At 39.3% G+C, this 14,925-nt stretch overlaps 1 protein-coding gene across 2 annotated transcripts; it reads left to right on the top strand.

The window, feature by feature from the left end:
* The first annotated feature begins 325 nt into the window (after nucleotides 1–325).
* On the top strand, nucleotides 326–10,355 carry HEY2 (hes related family bHLH transcription factor with YRPW motif 2). Of its 2 annotated transcripts, none has more exons than XM_081045278.1 (5): nucleotides 326–589; nucleotides 2,518–2,596; nucleotides 2,725–2,808; nucleotides 5,421–5,502; nucleotides 9,534–10,355. In XM_081045278.1, the coding sequence occupies exons 1-5, from the start codon at nucleotides 507–509 to the stop codon at nucleotides 10,217–10,219; spliced, it is 1,014 nt and encodes a 337-aa protein (XP_080901404.1). In that variant the 5' UTR covers nucleotides 326–506; the 3' UTR covers nucleotides 10,220–10,355. The 2 variants fall into 2 exon arrangements, with proteins under 2 accessions (XP_080901404.1, XP_080901405.1); XM_081045279.1 differs by lacking the exon at nucleotides 326–589 and adding an exon at nucleotides 782–1,742.
* The last annotated feature ends 4,570 nt before the right edge of the window (nucleotides 10,356–14,925 follow it).

Below are 14,925 nucleotides of genomic sequence, written 5' to 3'. Positions count from 1 at the left end.
GAGGTCCCAGAGCCCGCCCCGCACCTGCCCGCCCCCCCACGTCCGCACGCTTCCCCCCGTAGACATCGCAGCCCGGCGCTCCGGCTCACCGCGGTCTCTCCTGCCCGCGGCAGCTCGCGGCCCCAGGTGTCAGGCCGCGTTCCCACGCCTCAGCCCGAGCCTCGCGGCCGGTTAGGGCGACCGCGGCCCCGCCCCTTCGCCCCAGCCAATCGTGGCCGCGCCGATCGCGAGGAGGCGGAGCCCGGCGGGGCGGCGGGTGGCGGCGCGCGGGAGGCGGGCGAGGGAGCCCCGCCCGCGCGGGGGGGCGTGGCCGGCGCCTGCTCTTGCGGCGGAGCTGGGCTGCGGCGTGGGAAAGATCCGCGAGGAGCCGACCGCGCCGCGGCGGGAGCGGTTCCTGCCCGGGCCAGGGAGGGAGGAGGGAGGGCAGCGGCAGGCAGGGAGAGCGCTGCGCCCGCCTTGGCGTCCGTGGCTCCGGCCGGGCTGCGCCCCGTGCCGTCTCCGCCGCGATGAAGCGCCCCTGCGAGGAAACCACCTCCGAGAGCGACATGGACGAGACCATAGACGTGGGGAGCGAGAACAATTACTCGGGGTGAGCTCAGGCTTGGCGGGAGCTGGCCGGAGCCCGAGGCGTCGGGGAGCCTTGTGCACGAGCAGCTCCTGGGAATTCCCGAGGCTCCTCTCCGCGGCGTCCTAACGGCGCGGGCAAAGTTTTGCCCGAGACACTCGGAGTGGTGGGCGCTCGCGGAGCGTGCGTTGGGTGGGGCGAGGGATGTCGGTTTTCACTGTAGGGGTGGGGCGCAGAGGAACGGGGACGCGACTGAAAAGGATACAGGAGTTGGCGAGGGAGGGTGCTGGGTTGCCAGCGTGGGGTACGCGGACCGGCACGTCCCGGCGGTGGGCGACGCCCCCGGCCCTGAAACTGGGTTTGGGAGCACTTTCAAAATGGGCCAGGCGAAAAGAGAAACAAATTGATTTTTTTTTTAATTTTTAAAGAAACTAAAAAGATAACTTCCTTTCTGGACAAATTAAAGCAGTTTGCGGATGTCAAGGCTAAGTAGGTTGAGCTTTCCAGGTTGACGTGTGTGACTTGGCTGACGAGAGAGTGAGTGACAGATGTAAGGATCGTTTCTGGCATCATCTCTTTGACTGCTTGTTCTTAAGTCTGGAAAAGATCGAGGTCGTGATCACAGAAGCCAGACCTCCACTTTCCAGTGACAGAGGGAGATTACCGAGGCATTTTAGTGCCAAGGCGGGTCAAATGATAATTGCTTCTAATTGGCATCCTCAGAAGCACCTTAATTATTTATCTGCGGCTGTCACTCAAAGCGGAATTCTTCCTACTTTTGGAAAACTTGTAATACTGTTTTTTTCTTTCAATGCTGTTATTCTAATATATACAAACCAAAGCCTGAAATCAGCAAGAGCAAAGATATTTATATGAAACATTGTTTGCAAAGTATCTTCTAATTTTAAAATGTTGTTGTATCATCTTAAAAAATGAGATCAGAAAAACAGAAGATACGTGAAAGGCGAAACCATTTGAAAAGGTGTGGGAATGAGGGAGACAGTTAATTCAGAAATAAGATCCAGAAGTGAGAAGGTGAGGTAATAAGATCCTGGTGTGTGCAACATTTCTGAAATGAAAGAGAATAACAGGAACCTGGAGAATTTGAGAATATGAAGAAATATAGAATCCATGAATTATGAAGAGTAACATAAAACTAGAAAAGATGATAAAAATTGTAAGTGGCAAACTAACAATTTGATTAAACTTTCAATATAAAATACCTTTTCGTTAGGAAACCTAGACGTTTCAGTTTAGATTGAAGGCACAACCATTCTCACAAGTTTCATTTTCAAAGTAAAACATTTATCTACGTAGTATTGAGCTAATTTTAATTTTTGTACCTGTGGCACTTAATTGGGAGCATTCTTTTGGAAGATTAGTATACAAAACATTAAATTTGTCTCTTTTTTTTCCTGTTGTGAGATATGACTAATTGAAGTTTTGAAATACTAAGATAACTGCTGTTTATTTTGAAGATTGCATCTAGGTACAACAGTTTCACATGTGATGACTGTATGTTTGGTAGTGGTGCTAAACATGGCCTTGATTTTAAAATAGCTTTGCTTTGTTCAGTGTGTCTGACCGGATTGAGGAGGAAGATGCTATTAGAGATTAGTTGACTTTTAAGAAACATTTAAGAAACTAATGTCTAACTTCTCACCCTGACTGCCCATAACTATTTCACTGGGAGATGTAGTAAAAGTTTAGGGATGTTTTTGCCAATCGATTTGGCATCTGGGATTACTCATTAAAATTTTTAAAAGGACGTGATTCCTACCTGCAAAGAGATATAAGGGCTGAAAGCAAAGTATGTTAAGAGTAAAGAATAAAGAATAAACACAAACCTGAACTGTGCAATTACTCTGCATCTTTAATGGATGCCATCAAGTACCCAGAAGAATCAATTGTTATGGTAATACAGCACCTGACATAGTCTTCCTATTTCATAGGCAAAGTACTAGCTCTGTGATTAGATCGAATTCTCCAACAACAACATCTCAGATTATGGCAAGAAAGAAACGAAGAGGGGTATGTGGTTTTTCTTTCTTTTTATTTCATGTAATCCAGCCTAGTGTGTAACAGTTGTATTTTCCCATTATGAATAATTTTTTGTGTGTTCATAAACTTTTTTTGTTGTTTTGCTTTCTTTGGGATAGATAATAGAGAAAAGGCGTCGAGATCGGATAAATAACAGTTTATCTGAGCTGAGACGATTGGTGCCAACTGCTTTTGAAAAACAAGTAAGCTACCCTCACCCCTGACCACTCCACCAAAAATCTCAAAAAATCTGATTCTCAACTGGGAATGTGGGTTCTTGTTAAAGCTCATTAAAATAATAGTATATGTGCTCTGATCTGGCACAGAGCAGTGATTTCAATAAAATGCTTTGTTGTGGCAAAACTATTAAAAACATAATCCGTCGTGAAGTTGAAAAACATTTCCATTCTTGAGCTTATTTTCCCCTTAAGGGTAACAATGTTCATGCTTTCTCTGTTCTTTCTATGAAGACCAGTAGTGGTTTTGTTTAAAACCAAATTGTGTGTAGTATTCTTCAAAAAAAGAGATATATGTGAAATTTCATTTTTGTCTCAAATAGTTTTAAAAAAATAAGCTTTTTATTGTAAAAATGACCAAAGCCCAGAAAGTAATATCTCTAGCTCTACTTTCTAAATAATAATACTAAATAAATTTACTTACCAAACCACTTGGTTTCATTTTTAATTCCTGTATTAACAGAATGATGTTCGATTTACAACATCTCTTTTGAAGTTTGGTAAAAATCAAACTAGCCATGTGCCCCTTTTTTCAAATATTCCTTTACAACAAAAAAAAATGTCCACTTAAGAGTAAGAAACCAGATATTTAAATCTTTCTTTGTTGTTTTTGGAAAAGTTGTTCTCCTGCTGCCATGGTTGATGGCACAGATTTCTAAGAGCATCTTTCAAAGAATGTGGCATCATACCCTTTTTGAAAATACTTTCAATTTAGAGTATAATACAGCAGTTGTTTGTTTATTACATTTGTTGTTTATTTCATGAATCACAAACATTATAAAGCAAGCCCTACAAAGCCCTTGGAAATTATCCAGACTGCAGTTTTGTTATTAGTCACTTTCACTGAAACTACTATACATCTTCATGGAAAAATTGAACATTGACAGAAGTACAAGATGTAATATGCTATTGATTATACATTTTTAAGAGGAAAAAAGCCACCCATTCTGTATTTTGAAACTGTCTTTGATAAACTAAATGTAATGTGGTAATTATAGTTTTGATATGGTAGCATTTTCAAATCACAATAGGCTAAAAATGAAAAATATCAGTAATCAGTGATGTTTTTACTTTTGAGTACTGTTATGAGCACAGTTATGAGGCACAGTTAGTTTGGTGATTTATTTTTCTTGGTATGTTAGATTTTTCCCCCCTTAAATGTAGACTTAAAACAAACTTTAAAAGCAAACTTCAGTTGTTTGGCAGTTACCATAAACACAGACTTTCCCATTTGCCAAGCTTGGCTACCAACCCTTAGTGAGCTGGCCCTGTCACAATATGATTAGAAGGGTGTTGTTTCAAGCAGTTTAAATAACTGGCATTCTCACCATGTACTGGGTGCTGATAATTTTCACAAAACAAGTAAAGCATAGGAACCTGAAATAGCTTCAGTTTCCTTTTCAGAAAAACATATTGATTTAATTATTTAGCTCTTCCAGGAAATTGAAGCCACCCACAGCACTCTGAGACAGTTTGAGGTAGCACATTTTTATTTCACTTGGTGTCCCAGAGGTTGCCTTTTTTTAAAAGGGGGGAGGGACATAAAAATATGTTTTCAAGACACTTTTATTAAGAACTATTTTAAAGGACTCAAATATCCTTAAGTATTTCTGATGCTTACAAGGTAAGTAAATTATGCTTTCTTGTTTATGATCTTGGGATTCACAGTGACACCTGCTGGTGATTATTGGGAAAAAAATCATTAAAAATCCCCTTTTGCAGTTTTGGTTCTGCTTACCAGTGGTCTAATAGGAATTACCTTAAAGACTTGTTAATAGATAAAGCAGAGAACCCTATGATTTCACTGATATGTGGTATATAAACCAAAAACAAGACAAACAAATGAGAAACAAAAACTCATAGACACAGACAATAGTTTAGTGGTTACCAGAGGGTAAGGGGGGTGGGGGAGGGAGATGAGGGTAAGGGGGATCAAATATATGGTGATGGAAGGAGAACTGACTCTGGGTGGTGAACACACAATGGGATTTATAGTTGATGTAATACAGAATTGTACACCTGAAATTATGTAATTTCATTAACAATGTCACCCCAATAAATAAATTTAAATTAAAAAAAAACAAGAAAAAAAAAGACTTGTTAAAATTTTCTACTTGAAAAAATTACTTTCAACACTAATTGGCTAAGATCTTATCTCCTTATTCTCTAGATTTTATTCAACTGGTCTAGACTTCAGCATAATATAGGACTATTGGATGTCCTATATAATTGGATAATAAAATAAAGTGTATTATTAACCAGGGTACTGATTGCATGTGAAGTTTGAGATTTTCACAATTATAATGATTTTAGTGGAGTGATATTGGGAATATAGTTATTCTTATGATTAAAAAATTATTACGCCTTTTAGTCTTTAACAGTTAAAATGGGAAATATCTGTGATTGGGTGTGACATAATAATTAGTGTTTTCATGTAAAGTTTGAAAAGAATTCAGATTTTTCTATGAAAAAAATTAAACTTAAAATTTTCTAGTGAGAGGGAAAATTGAAAATCCAGTGTAAAATGTTCCAAAATAGTTTCCATAGGACTGATAAGATTTTATTATTTGTTTATGCAGGGATCTGCAAAGTTAGAAAAAGCCGAAATACTTCAAATGACAGTAGATCATTTAAAGATGCTTCAGGCAACCGGGGGTAAAGGTAAGTAGGTGACTTCGTTTTCCCCACTTTATACCTTTCTTTTTTCATCTTTTTCTTCCTAAGATTATAAGGAAGTCATAGCTGAACAGTTCTTTAACAAGCTGAGATAGGAGGTCCCAGATTAAAGCCGTGGAAATCAATGCTAATGGCAGGATTGAACTCGTGGGAAAGAACTTCTGGAACAAAAGAAGCACTTGACCCTAGGCTTGTGTTTGCTTTCATAATACTGTGGGAGTAAAGCTTCATTCACAGCAGCCTGGTCAGAGATTTGTTTGGGACTTCAGAAGTGCATGCTGAAATCTGTACAGAAAGACAAAACAAACACACAAACATCCAAACATAAACAGGAGGTTAGAGGCAATCTTTTTCTTTTTTTTCTTCTTTCTCTCCTCCTGAACCCTTCATTAAACCAGAGCTAGGACTCAGTATAATGCAGCTATTCTAAAAGAAGTGACTCTAAAATTACTTTCATTGTTGTTTTCAGATGTCAGTTCATCTTAGATTTAGATCAGACAGAGCATTCGAAGCGCAGGGAGTGAATCTGTGCTGGAAACTGTTAATGTGAGTAGTCATTCCTGCGGAGAGCAAACAGAAGCAGATGCCCTGAGCCCAGTGCCCTGGAGAGATGTCCTTTGTACTGGATAGTGATTTAGGGAAAAATTGTCCAAGGGGTCAGGGTTGGACCCTCACGCTAAAAATAGACTTGAGATCTTTAAAGCTGTAATATTCATTCAGATTTCATCCTTCCATTTCTTATACATCACTCAGACTGGATTTCGTTATTTTGTATCTTTTTTCCCCCGTTCAAGCAAGCCTTTGCCATTCATCTCAGCCAAGGCAGTTATTTAATATATTTCACAGCTGGTTAAGGACAGGGTACCACAAGGGGCTGAGTGCTGCTACACCTACCCCCTGGAGGCTTCTCTGTGCTCTGCACCAGCCTTTCACTGTATAATGTCATAGTTTGTACTAGATCAGGGCCAAAATAGGGCACTGGAGGGAAGTAGCTGGTTACCAAGTAGTATGGAAATGTTTCTATTTTTAACTCCACTATGGCCATACCACTGAGGACCTGTGGAACACAGCCCTGATCTTTCACCTGTGTCAGGTGGGGGGTGATCATTATATAGGGAAGCCCACATGCTATGACTTACCCTCAATTGCACCTTCTCAAGGAATCTTCCTGAATGAATGGGCATGGAATTGCGATTTCTACTCATTAAATGTAACTCTAAGCGTAGGATGCAAACATTCTTATATAATGGGGAGAACTGGGTGAAATCTTGAAAGCCAAGGATCCAGACCTTCCTGGCGACCGCCTCATCTTTGACCTGAGGCAGAAGTACAAAGGACACTGCTGCACTGTGAGGCCTACACCAGTGCTTTGAGCTCTACAGGCCCCATGAGTCTGTCTCTACACCTGCTACTTCAGGATATTAGGAGAACCATTGAGTTAGGGATAGTGCAAGAAACGTTGCTTGATTGCTCTGCCTCCCTTGGCGTTGTTAGCCACAAGACTAAGAGTTCTTATCAGGGTTTCAAATATTTGGCATGAGGTATACTTCTAAAGAAGAATATTTTTCTTATGCCTTATTATAAAAACTCAGTTGCTATTCTTGGCTACTTGAACAGTCCGAAAATTCATCCCAGAATAGTTTATCAACGACATTTCCAGGCAAGCACCATACAAGTGGCCTGACTGCCAGGTCATTAGAAAGGTCATCAAGTAGGAGAATGTGTAGGCCTTGCAGACGGGGGCGGGGGGGGGGGACGGGGGGCTGGCATTGTGGGCTGGCACCATCTGAGACACAACTGCTATGGTGGCCTCACCGTGTAGTGGTGAAGAGCATGGACTCTGCAGTTAGGGTGCCTGGTTTCAAATCTGGCTCTGCCATGTATTAGCTCTTTGACCCTGGTAAATGACTAACCCTCTCTGAGCTCCAATTTCCTCATCGGTAAAATGAAGACAGTGCTAGTGTCCACCTCACAAAGTTGTTGTGAGTTTATTCACTTAAAGCCATAGGATAGTGATGGCACAGACCATGTGGTATGGACCCATGTGCTATTATTTTTGGCCCAGGATCCATTCACAGCAGACAGTTGCTCATTGTCATTTCCCTATGTTGTCACCGATAGGATAGAAATTACATAAGTTATATTCCTTAAGGTGCAACAGAGAACTCTGCTATATCCAGCAACCTATAGCTGGCAGACCACAAATTTCAATTATTTCATGCCTGCTCATGAAAATTCTTGGAAGCTCCTATGGTTCCAGTTCTGTTGGTTCAATTCTTTACAGTCTTATCTTGATATTGCAGTCGTTTCTAGGAGGATTTAGTAGAATAACCTAAATTTCTAAATCCTTCTGGGTTTCTGAACTCTGTCTACTCTGATGAGTATCTCCCACCTTCTTTCATGGAAGTCAGAAGTCTGAAAAGTCCCATAGAGAATCTGAGGATTCTCATGTGAAATCTTTCTGTGGAGCCTGCTTCTTGAGCAAGAGTTTTTCCTCCTAATCCCAGGGGCTTTGTCGCTAACTATGCCGAAGTTCTGGGCTACCTATTTTTCTTGCTGATCTTCCACATTTCATGATATTCTCTTATATCATCTCTGTGCTGTTACTTTTTAATAGTGTATATTTTTGCCCCAAATGTCTTTTTGACCTTCACATTTCTGTTTGAGTTCTAGCTTTAGAATTTTGAATTTTGTGACTACTGTTTTTCAAAGTGCTTTGATCATAGAATAAGACAGTTTAATTATTAATAAATTAAACAGGTAATACTTTGATCTGCAAAATCATAACAAAGACAATGTAGTAAATGCCTTAGATGAAAATAACTGCGTTTGAATGTGATGTTTCTCATTTATGTATACAGACATTCCAAAAGTAAGTAAATTTATAAAAGAGACTAAACTTATAATTTGAAAATTAACTTTAAAAAAATGTTACAAATGATTAAAAAAAATCTGAAAAGGATATATTTTTACATATTGGAGGTCACTCATTCAAAATAGTGATATTTCCCCAACTGCCTGATTATTACTGTATTCTTAAATTGACACTGATAATCAGATATTACTGTTTTTCTATTCTAATGTATTATCTTTGAGTAAAAAGGGATTCTTACAAATGTGACCCAGCTCCAGCTATTTTTATGGTAGTAACCTTAGGCGTGGGGATGAATGCATAAACACTGACACAATTTACACACAGTTTTTTTCTTGGGTGGATGCCAGGAAAAGGTAAGCTAACCAGTGAAGGGAATATATATTTGATCTTCAGGAACAGTAAGAGTTATAGTAAGTTTATATCAGCAAAGTGGCCTTATATTGCCTGATAGAAAAATAAGATCTTCAAATTAGTAACCAAAAATATTTTTTTAATCATTTTATTTTTATTAAATTTTTTTCGTGCAAAGTAATGACATGATGTTTTCACTTTGTTGATAAAAAAGAAACTATGAGTCAAGAAGCATTTTTTAATTTGTTAAGATATAATAAGTGATGGTTCAAGAAAAGTCCTCTTTTAGAAAATGTTAAGGCTGTTAACGTTCGTTTCAAATCTGTGTCATAAAAGACTGAGGATGTTTCAGATAAACCCTTTCATCTCCAACTCATGTGACAGAGACAGAGAGACTGGAACTCTCTATTACCATGAAAAAGTTAGACTAAGGAGGTTCACTATGCCACAGTTCAAAAGGAGAGACACTATTTTGTTATTCCTGGAAATGTTTGAAACACGGATGTTCTTAATTTCCCTCCCCCCCCACTGTGATATCTGGTTGCAAGAACAACTGTAGTATAACGCATTGCCAAAGTTGCCACACGTGCAAATTGTAAGGTACACTTCCTTCACTTCTGCAAAAATTAGCAACCATAAATAGCAGGCAACGTTTTCAGAAAGAATCGTCGTTCTACCTAAATCTTCCCAAGGACAGAGCGGAACGTAGTTGGTGGTTACTCTCAGTAATGGGATCATCTTCTGTCTCGCTGTCTCTCCTGGCCCCCTCTTTGCTCCAACCCCCTGTTAGGCTACTTTGACGCACACGCGCTTGCCATGGACTTCATGAGCATTGGATTCCGAGAGTGCCTGACGGAAGTGGCGAGGTACCTGAGCTCGGTGGAAGGCCTGGACTCCTCGGATCCTCTGCGCGTGCGACTGGTTTCTCATCTCAGCACGTGCGCCTCGCAGCGGGAGGCGGCGGCAATGACGTCCTCGCTGGCTCACCACCACCACCCCCTCCATCCGCACCACTGGGCGGCGGCCTTCCACCATCTCCCCGCAGCCCTGCTCCAACCCAACGGACTCCACGCCTCGGAGTCGACGCCTTGCCGCCTCTCCACAACTTCGGAAGTGCCTCCTGCCCACGGCTCCGCTCTCCTCACCGCCACGTTTGCCCACGCAGATTCCGCCCTGCGGATGCCGTCGACGGGCAGTGTCGCCCCATGCGTGCCACCCCTCTCCACTTCTCTCTTGTCCCTCTCAGCCACGGTCCATGCAGCGGCTGCAGCAGCCACCGCAGCAGCGCACAGCTTCCCTCTGTCCTTCGCAGGGGCGTTCCCCATGCTCCCCCCGAACGCCGCTGCAGCAGTGGCAGCGGCCACAGCCATCAGCCCGCCTCTGTCAGTATCAGCCACGTCCAGTCCCCAGCAGACAAGCAGTGGAACAAACAGTAAACCTTACCGACCCTGGGGGACAGAAGTGGGTGCTTTTTAAGTTTCCAGTGAACTTCTTGCAATAGTAACTGAATGTCCTTCATTTCAGAGTCAGCTTAAAACCTCTGCACCCTGGAGGTAGCCATGCAGATGTCTACAGATCCACAAAGGAACAATAAAGCTATTTGAGACACAAACCTCCCAAGTGGAAATGTGGTATTATCTTTTTCTGGTTTTTCTTTTTGTTTAAGGCAGCTTGGTAACTGATATCAGCAACTTTTGAAAACTTCACACTTTTTTCCATTTAGAATTTTCCTGGAAAATATATGGACTGTACCATCGAGCAAAGCATCAGTATATTTGAGTTGGAGAAGAAAAAATGTCCTGACTGAATTCTCTTGAAACTAGATGGAAATATATATATATATATATATATATATATATTTGTTTTTATTAAGTGCCTGCTAGTAAGGATTTTTGTTTTGTATTGTTTTGTTTCTGAACGTAGAACATTGCACAAGTCAAGAAAAGTGGAGAGGTTAGGTTAAGAAAGGAAAGGGACAGACTTCGTGTGTTAGGCTGCAGACATACGATGCCAGACAAGAGTACTCTGTTGAAACCAACAGGTTTTTATTGGCCAAAAGGATTGCTGAAAATAATTTTCAAGTTGAAAGGCCTAGTTTTATCTTAGTTTGCTTTCTCTGTACAGACTTGCCAAGTGATGACATTCAGCAATGCATTGGTATAAGCAATTATTCCATCAGTGCTCAGATTAACAAGTATTTCTGCCCTGCCTGCAAACAAATCCCCAGGCACTTTTTTTTCCATGGCTCAAAATATGGTGCTTCTTTAAATAAATCATACATTTAGAGAGTGCACCTAGGAGCATTGCCTACTGTGTGCCCACCAGAGGCTGTTTGATTCATGCCAACTTGAAAACTCCAGTTTATAAAAGCTTAGATTAATGTATTCAGTTTCATTTGGACTGTTTCACATATGTATCCTCATTTTGTCCTGATAATGAGCACTGTGTATTCTTGTCACCTCTTTTGGGGAGAAGTTGCATTTCTGGAGGTGATGAGACAGGGAGAGAGCATTGGGAAGAGAAAAGCCATGATTTTTAAATGCTCTTTGTCAAGCTCGCGATTGTGTTTGATCCCAAATCAAGATGAATGTATGCAGTGGGACGTACAGAAATTATTTTTGCCCCATGCCTAGACTAGTGCTACATAATGGTGTTTTTGATTTTGTTTTCTTTTTTATTTTGTTTATTGACAAAATAATCTCTTAATACATTGAAATTGAACACGTGAGATTTTATGTTTGAAAGATAAAAACACGGCATGTATTATTATGCACTTCATTTCTCTGCTGTGTGGAGAAAGCAATAAACCTGAGAATGTTAAACATTATGCAAAATTATACTTTTAAATATTTGTTTTAAAATTACTGTACCTAGTCTTTTGTGCATTACTTTGTAACCTTTTTTCTATGCAAAAGTCTACATATCACTAATTAAATGAAGTCCTTTTTGACTATTTTTATGTGGATGAGTTGCTTTGAAGAATGGAAAGTTGATATGAGTTGCCTTCCTTCACTAACAAGTTAAGCCATAGTTTTATTTTTTGCTTTTTCAAAGTCATTTTGACATAATTCACAGCTTGCTTGAAAATAGCATTTATCGGAGCTTGTAAATCAATTAAGCATAAGAGGATATGACGTTCTTTGGAGACAGGAAGTGATTAGTTTCCTCTGCCTTTTATTCTTAATCATGGTTCTTGGAAAAGTGCAAATACAAAAATAGTATACCCAACATAGGATAATAAGCTAGAATGTGTCATACGTTTTGTAACTCAAAAACATTTGTAGAGTGTTTTTAAAAATCACATGCATACATGATAGGCATATATATGCCTCCTGATGATAAATCCTCTGTACCTACCTCAATGAAAATTTCTTTTGATGCTGTAAAAACGATATAGGTATGAAGCCTGAAAGAGACTATTTCAGAGTTCTTAAAGCTATTGGGCCAAACATATTAAATGAATAAAAATGTTTTTATTATGCATGTCAATTATGTTCAAAGTTAAAGGAAAAACGGGGGGGCTTCTTATTTTAGTTTTGAAAAAAGCATATAGTTCATCTAATTTCTTCTGTCTGGAAATGGGTAAAAAAAAAAAATGAGCAAAAACAGATCACCTTGTTCCTCCTATCTGTAAGCTCTGTGGTTATAATGTCTTCAGTTAGCTCTGGTGGAATTAGGTAGCAAATAAGAAAATGGATTTAGTAGTATTTGAAGTTTGCTTTTGAATCATAATGTGTAGACAACTGGCATAGAAATATTTTTTTATTTAGGATCTAATAGCTGATTCTGTGCCTATTGTAATGTCAGCATTTAAACAAGTTTTCCTTTCTGGAATGTAAACTGTTTTAGAGATCAGAATTTTTTTTTAATTTGAATTAAATATTTTAAGATAAATCCCCTTCTTCCTTTCCTCCCTTTCTCTTCCTTTTTTCCCCTGACATTTTTCCCCCCACAGGTACATATGAGTTACTATTTTTCAGTTTAATTGATTAAAAGATTTGCAAACCAACTTGCCACATAGTTGCTAAGGGTTGTCCATGTTGCTAAAGATAATCATTGAGAGTAAATTCAGTCATTTAAACTTAATTGGTCCTCAATCATTGTTTCACATCATCAGCTTTTAACCTCACATATCGCTCTGTTGTCTTTACCACTGAGTTTTTCATCTCTGATCAAATGTTTTGTGAAAGTGGTATTCCACCTTAGGTGTGGTAATTTTCATGTTTACTACCAAAATGGGAAAGAAATTGTGTTTATAGTTCAAGGGAAAAAGAACATTTAAGGTTTGATGTATTAGTGGCTTTTATTTGTGTGAAAGTTCCAAAATCAACTCAAAGGAATTTTAATAGGAAAAAGGGGGGTGGGGGAAGGAAAAGGGACATTTTTAGAAATCTTGTTTGCCTAAATGTTAAAAGCTATATGTATGCCTAATTAGAACAGTTTTGTATTTCACATGGTATAATGTGAAATCAGGAGGTATTTATTGAGTAACTTCTGTGTACCCAGCACTGTGCTGTATATGTCAGGTTTCAAATGGTGTGAAGTAGCACATAAAAGTGTGAACCTACAGCCTGACAGTGATAGATATGCCCACCATCCTAGCTTTCACGGGGACCCTCAAAAGAAGGCAGTACCCTAGGAGTAAGGAAAGGGGTTTCTGGGAACTGTTTGGGAGACTTTTTGCTCTCCTTGGAATCTTTTGCTATTACAAATGTGATATTTACTATCATAATTGAAGAAATCTGTAGGTCTTTTAAAGTGATGTTGAAACATGGAAAAGTCCAAATATTAAATCGAGTGATGGCTCTATGGTCCACACGTACATATGTATCAACAATCATAATGAAGCCTTTTGGATAATCTTCCTTATATATTCAACTTGTTCTTTTTGTCAATAATTAACATAAAGTAAAAGTAATCACCTTAGGTAACATCAATATAAAGCAAGATGAAAAGATTCCATCAATTGCACGATACACTATTGCGTTAAAGTCAGTTTTTATGGAAAAGAACTACCACAGTATAACTTTGCACATTGATCATAAGATATCTCAATTTCCAGAGTGTAAAAATGAAAAGAAAAATCTTGGATTTGAGGCTGTAATAGAACATATTGTACTTGAATGCAATTTTTAAAATCCATGGCTAGATATGTACATAGATTAAAATGGGGCTGATTTCACTTACTTTAAAAATACCAGGAAAGGTCCTAGTCAAATCAAAGAATCTGGATTGACTATAAGCTTAAGAATCCAAAGATAGATGTATTTTTAAGCTTTTTATGTTTTTATTGCCCAGTGAAACTAATCCTAGTTCTGCATTTTCCTGAAGAAAGGAATTTGATTTGCCTTGTAATTCTTGTTAAGATCTAAGCAATAACTGAGCTTGTGAATACTTCAGCAACTACAACAAAGCACTACAATAAATATGACATCAGAAACTGACTATAGCTCATATTCTTTGAAAGGATGAGTCTTTGAACTCGATGGGAGATCTTTAAAGGAAGAAAAGCCCGTTAGCTTCCATAGACAATCTTGTATGAGGGGTCAGAGACATATGAAAAGTAGGAAATAGGCATATGCCTCTTAAATACCAGGTGCCACTTTCTCCCTCACTTCTAACTGCAAAGAACAGACAGGAATTGAATTGGTCAGGGAATCTGGTCCTCTGCTATATCTGACAGAACCAGCATCCACTCTAAGTCGCAAATCCAAAAAAGAAAATGTAATACTAGCTGCTAATGCTATTCAGTTGTTCTCTGTGCTAAGTTCCACACTAAGTTTTTGAAATCTATTACCTCGTTTAAGCCTCATAACTGTCCTGTAGAATACATCATATTATTATCTTTACATATTAGGAATTGGAGAATAAGAGGTTAGTTGTCTTATTCTAGCAGGTTGAGCTATGACTCAAGCCAGGCCTGTCTGACTCTTAAGCCCATATCTGACCTCTAGGCTGTGGCTTTAGACAGTATTTTTTTGGTCTCAGACTAACCAAGAGTATTGCAACCTGCCTGGGATCACTTCAAACTAATGACAAGAGTAAATCTGTCTATGGCATTAGCATAAAAATCTCCACCATATATATGGAAGGATGAAAAAGAATAACTCCACTTTATTCTATCAATAGAAGAAAATTATTTTGTCAGTTCCCTAATTTTAACTTTTAACTTTCAAGCAGGT

Source organism: Rhinolophus hipposideros (genome assembly GCF_964194185.1).
Source record: "Rhinolophus hipposideros genome assembly, chromosome: 3".
Classification (NCBI taxonomy): domain Eukaryota; kingdom Metazoa; phylum Chordata; class Mammalia; order Chiroptera; family Rhinolophidae; genus Rhinolophus; species Rhinolophus hipposideros.
The sequence above is the reverse complement of the archived record's forward strand: the minus strand, read 5'-3'. Positions and strand labels throughout refer to the sequence as shown.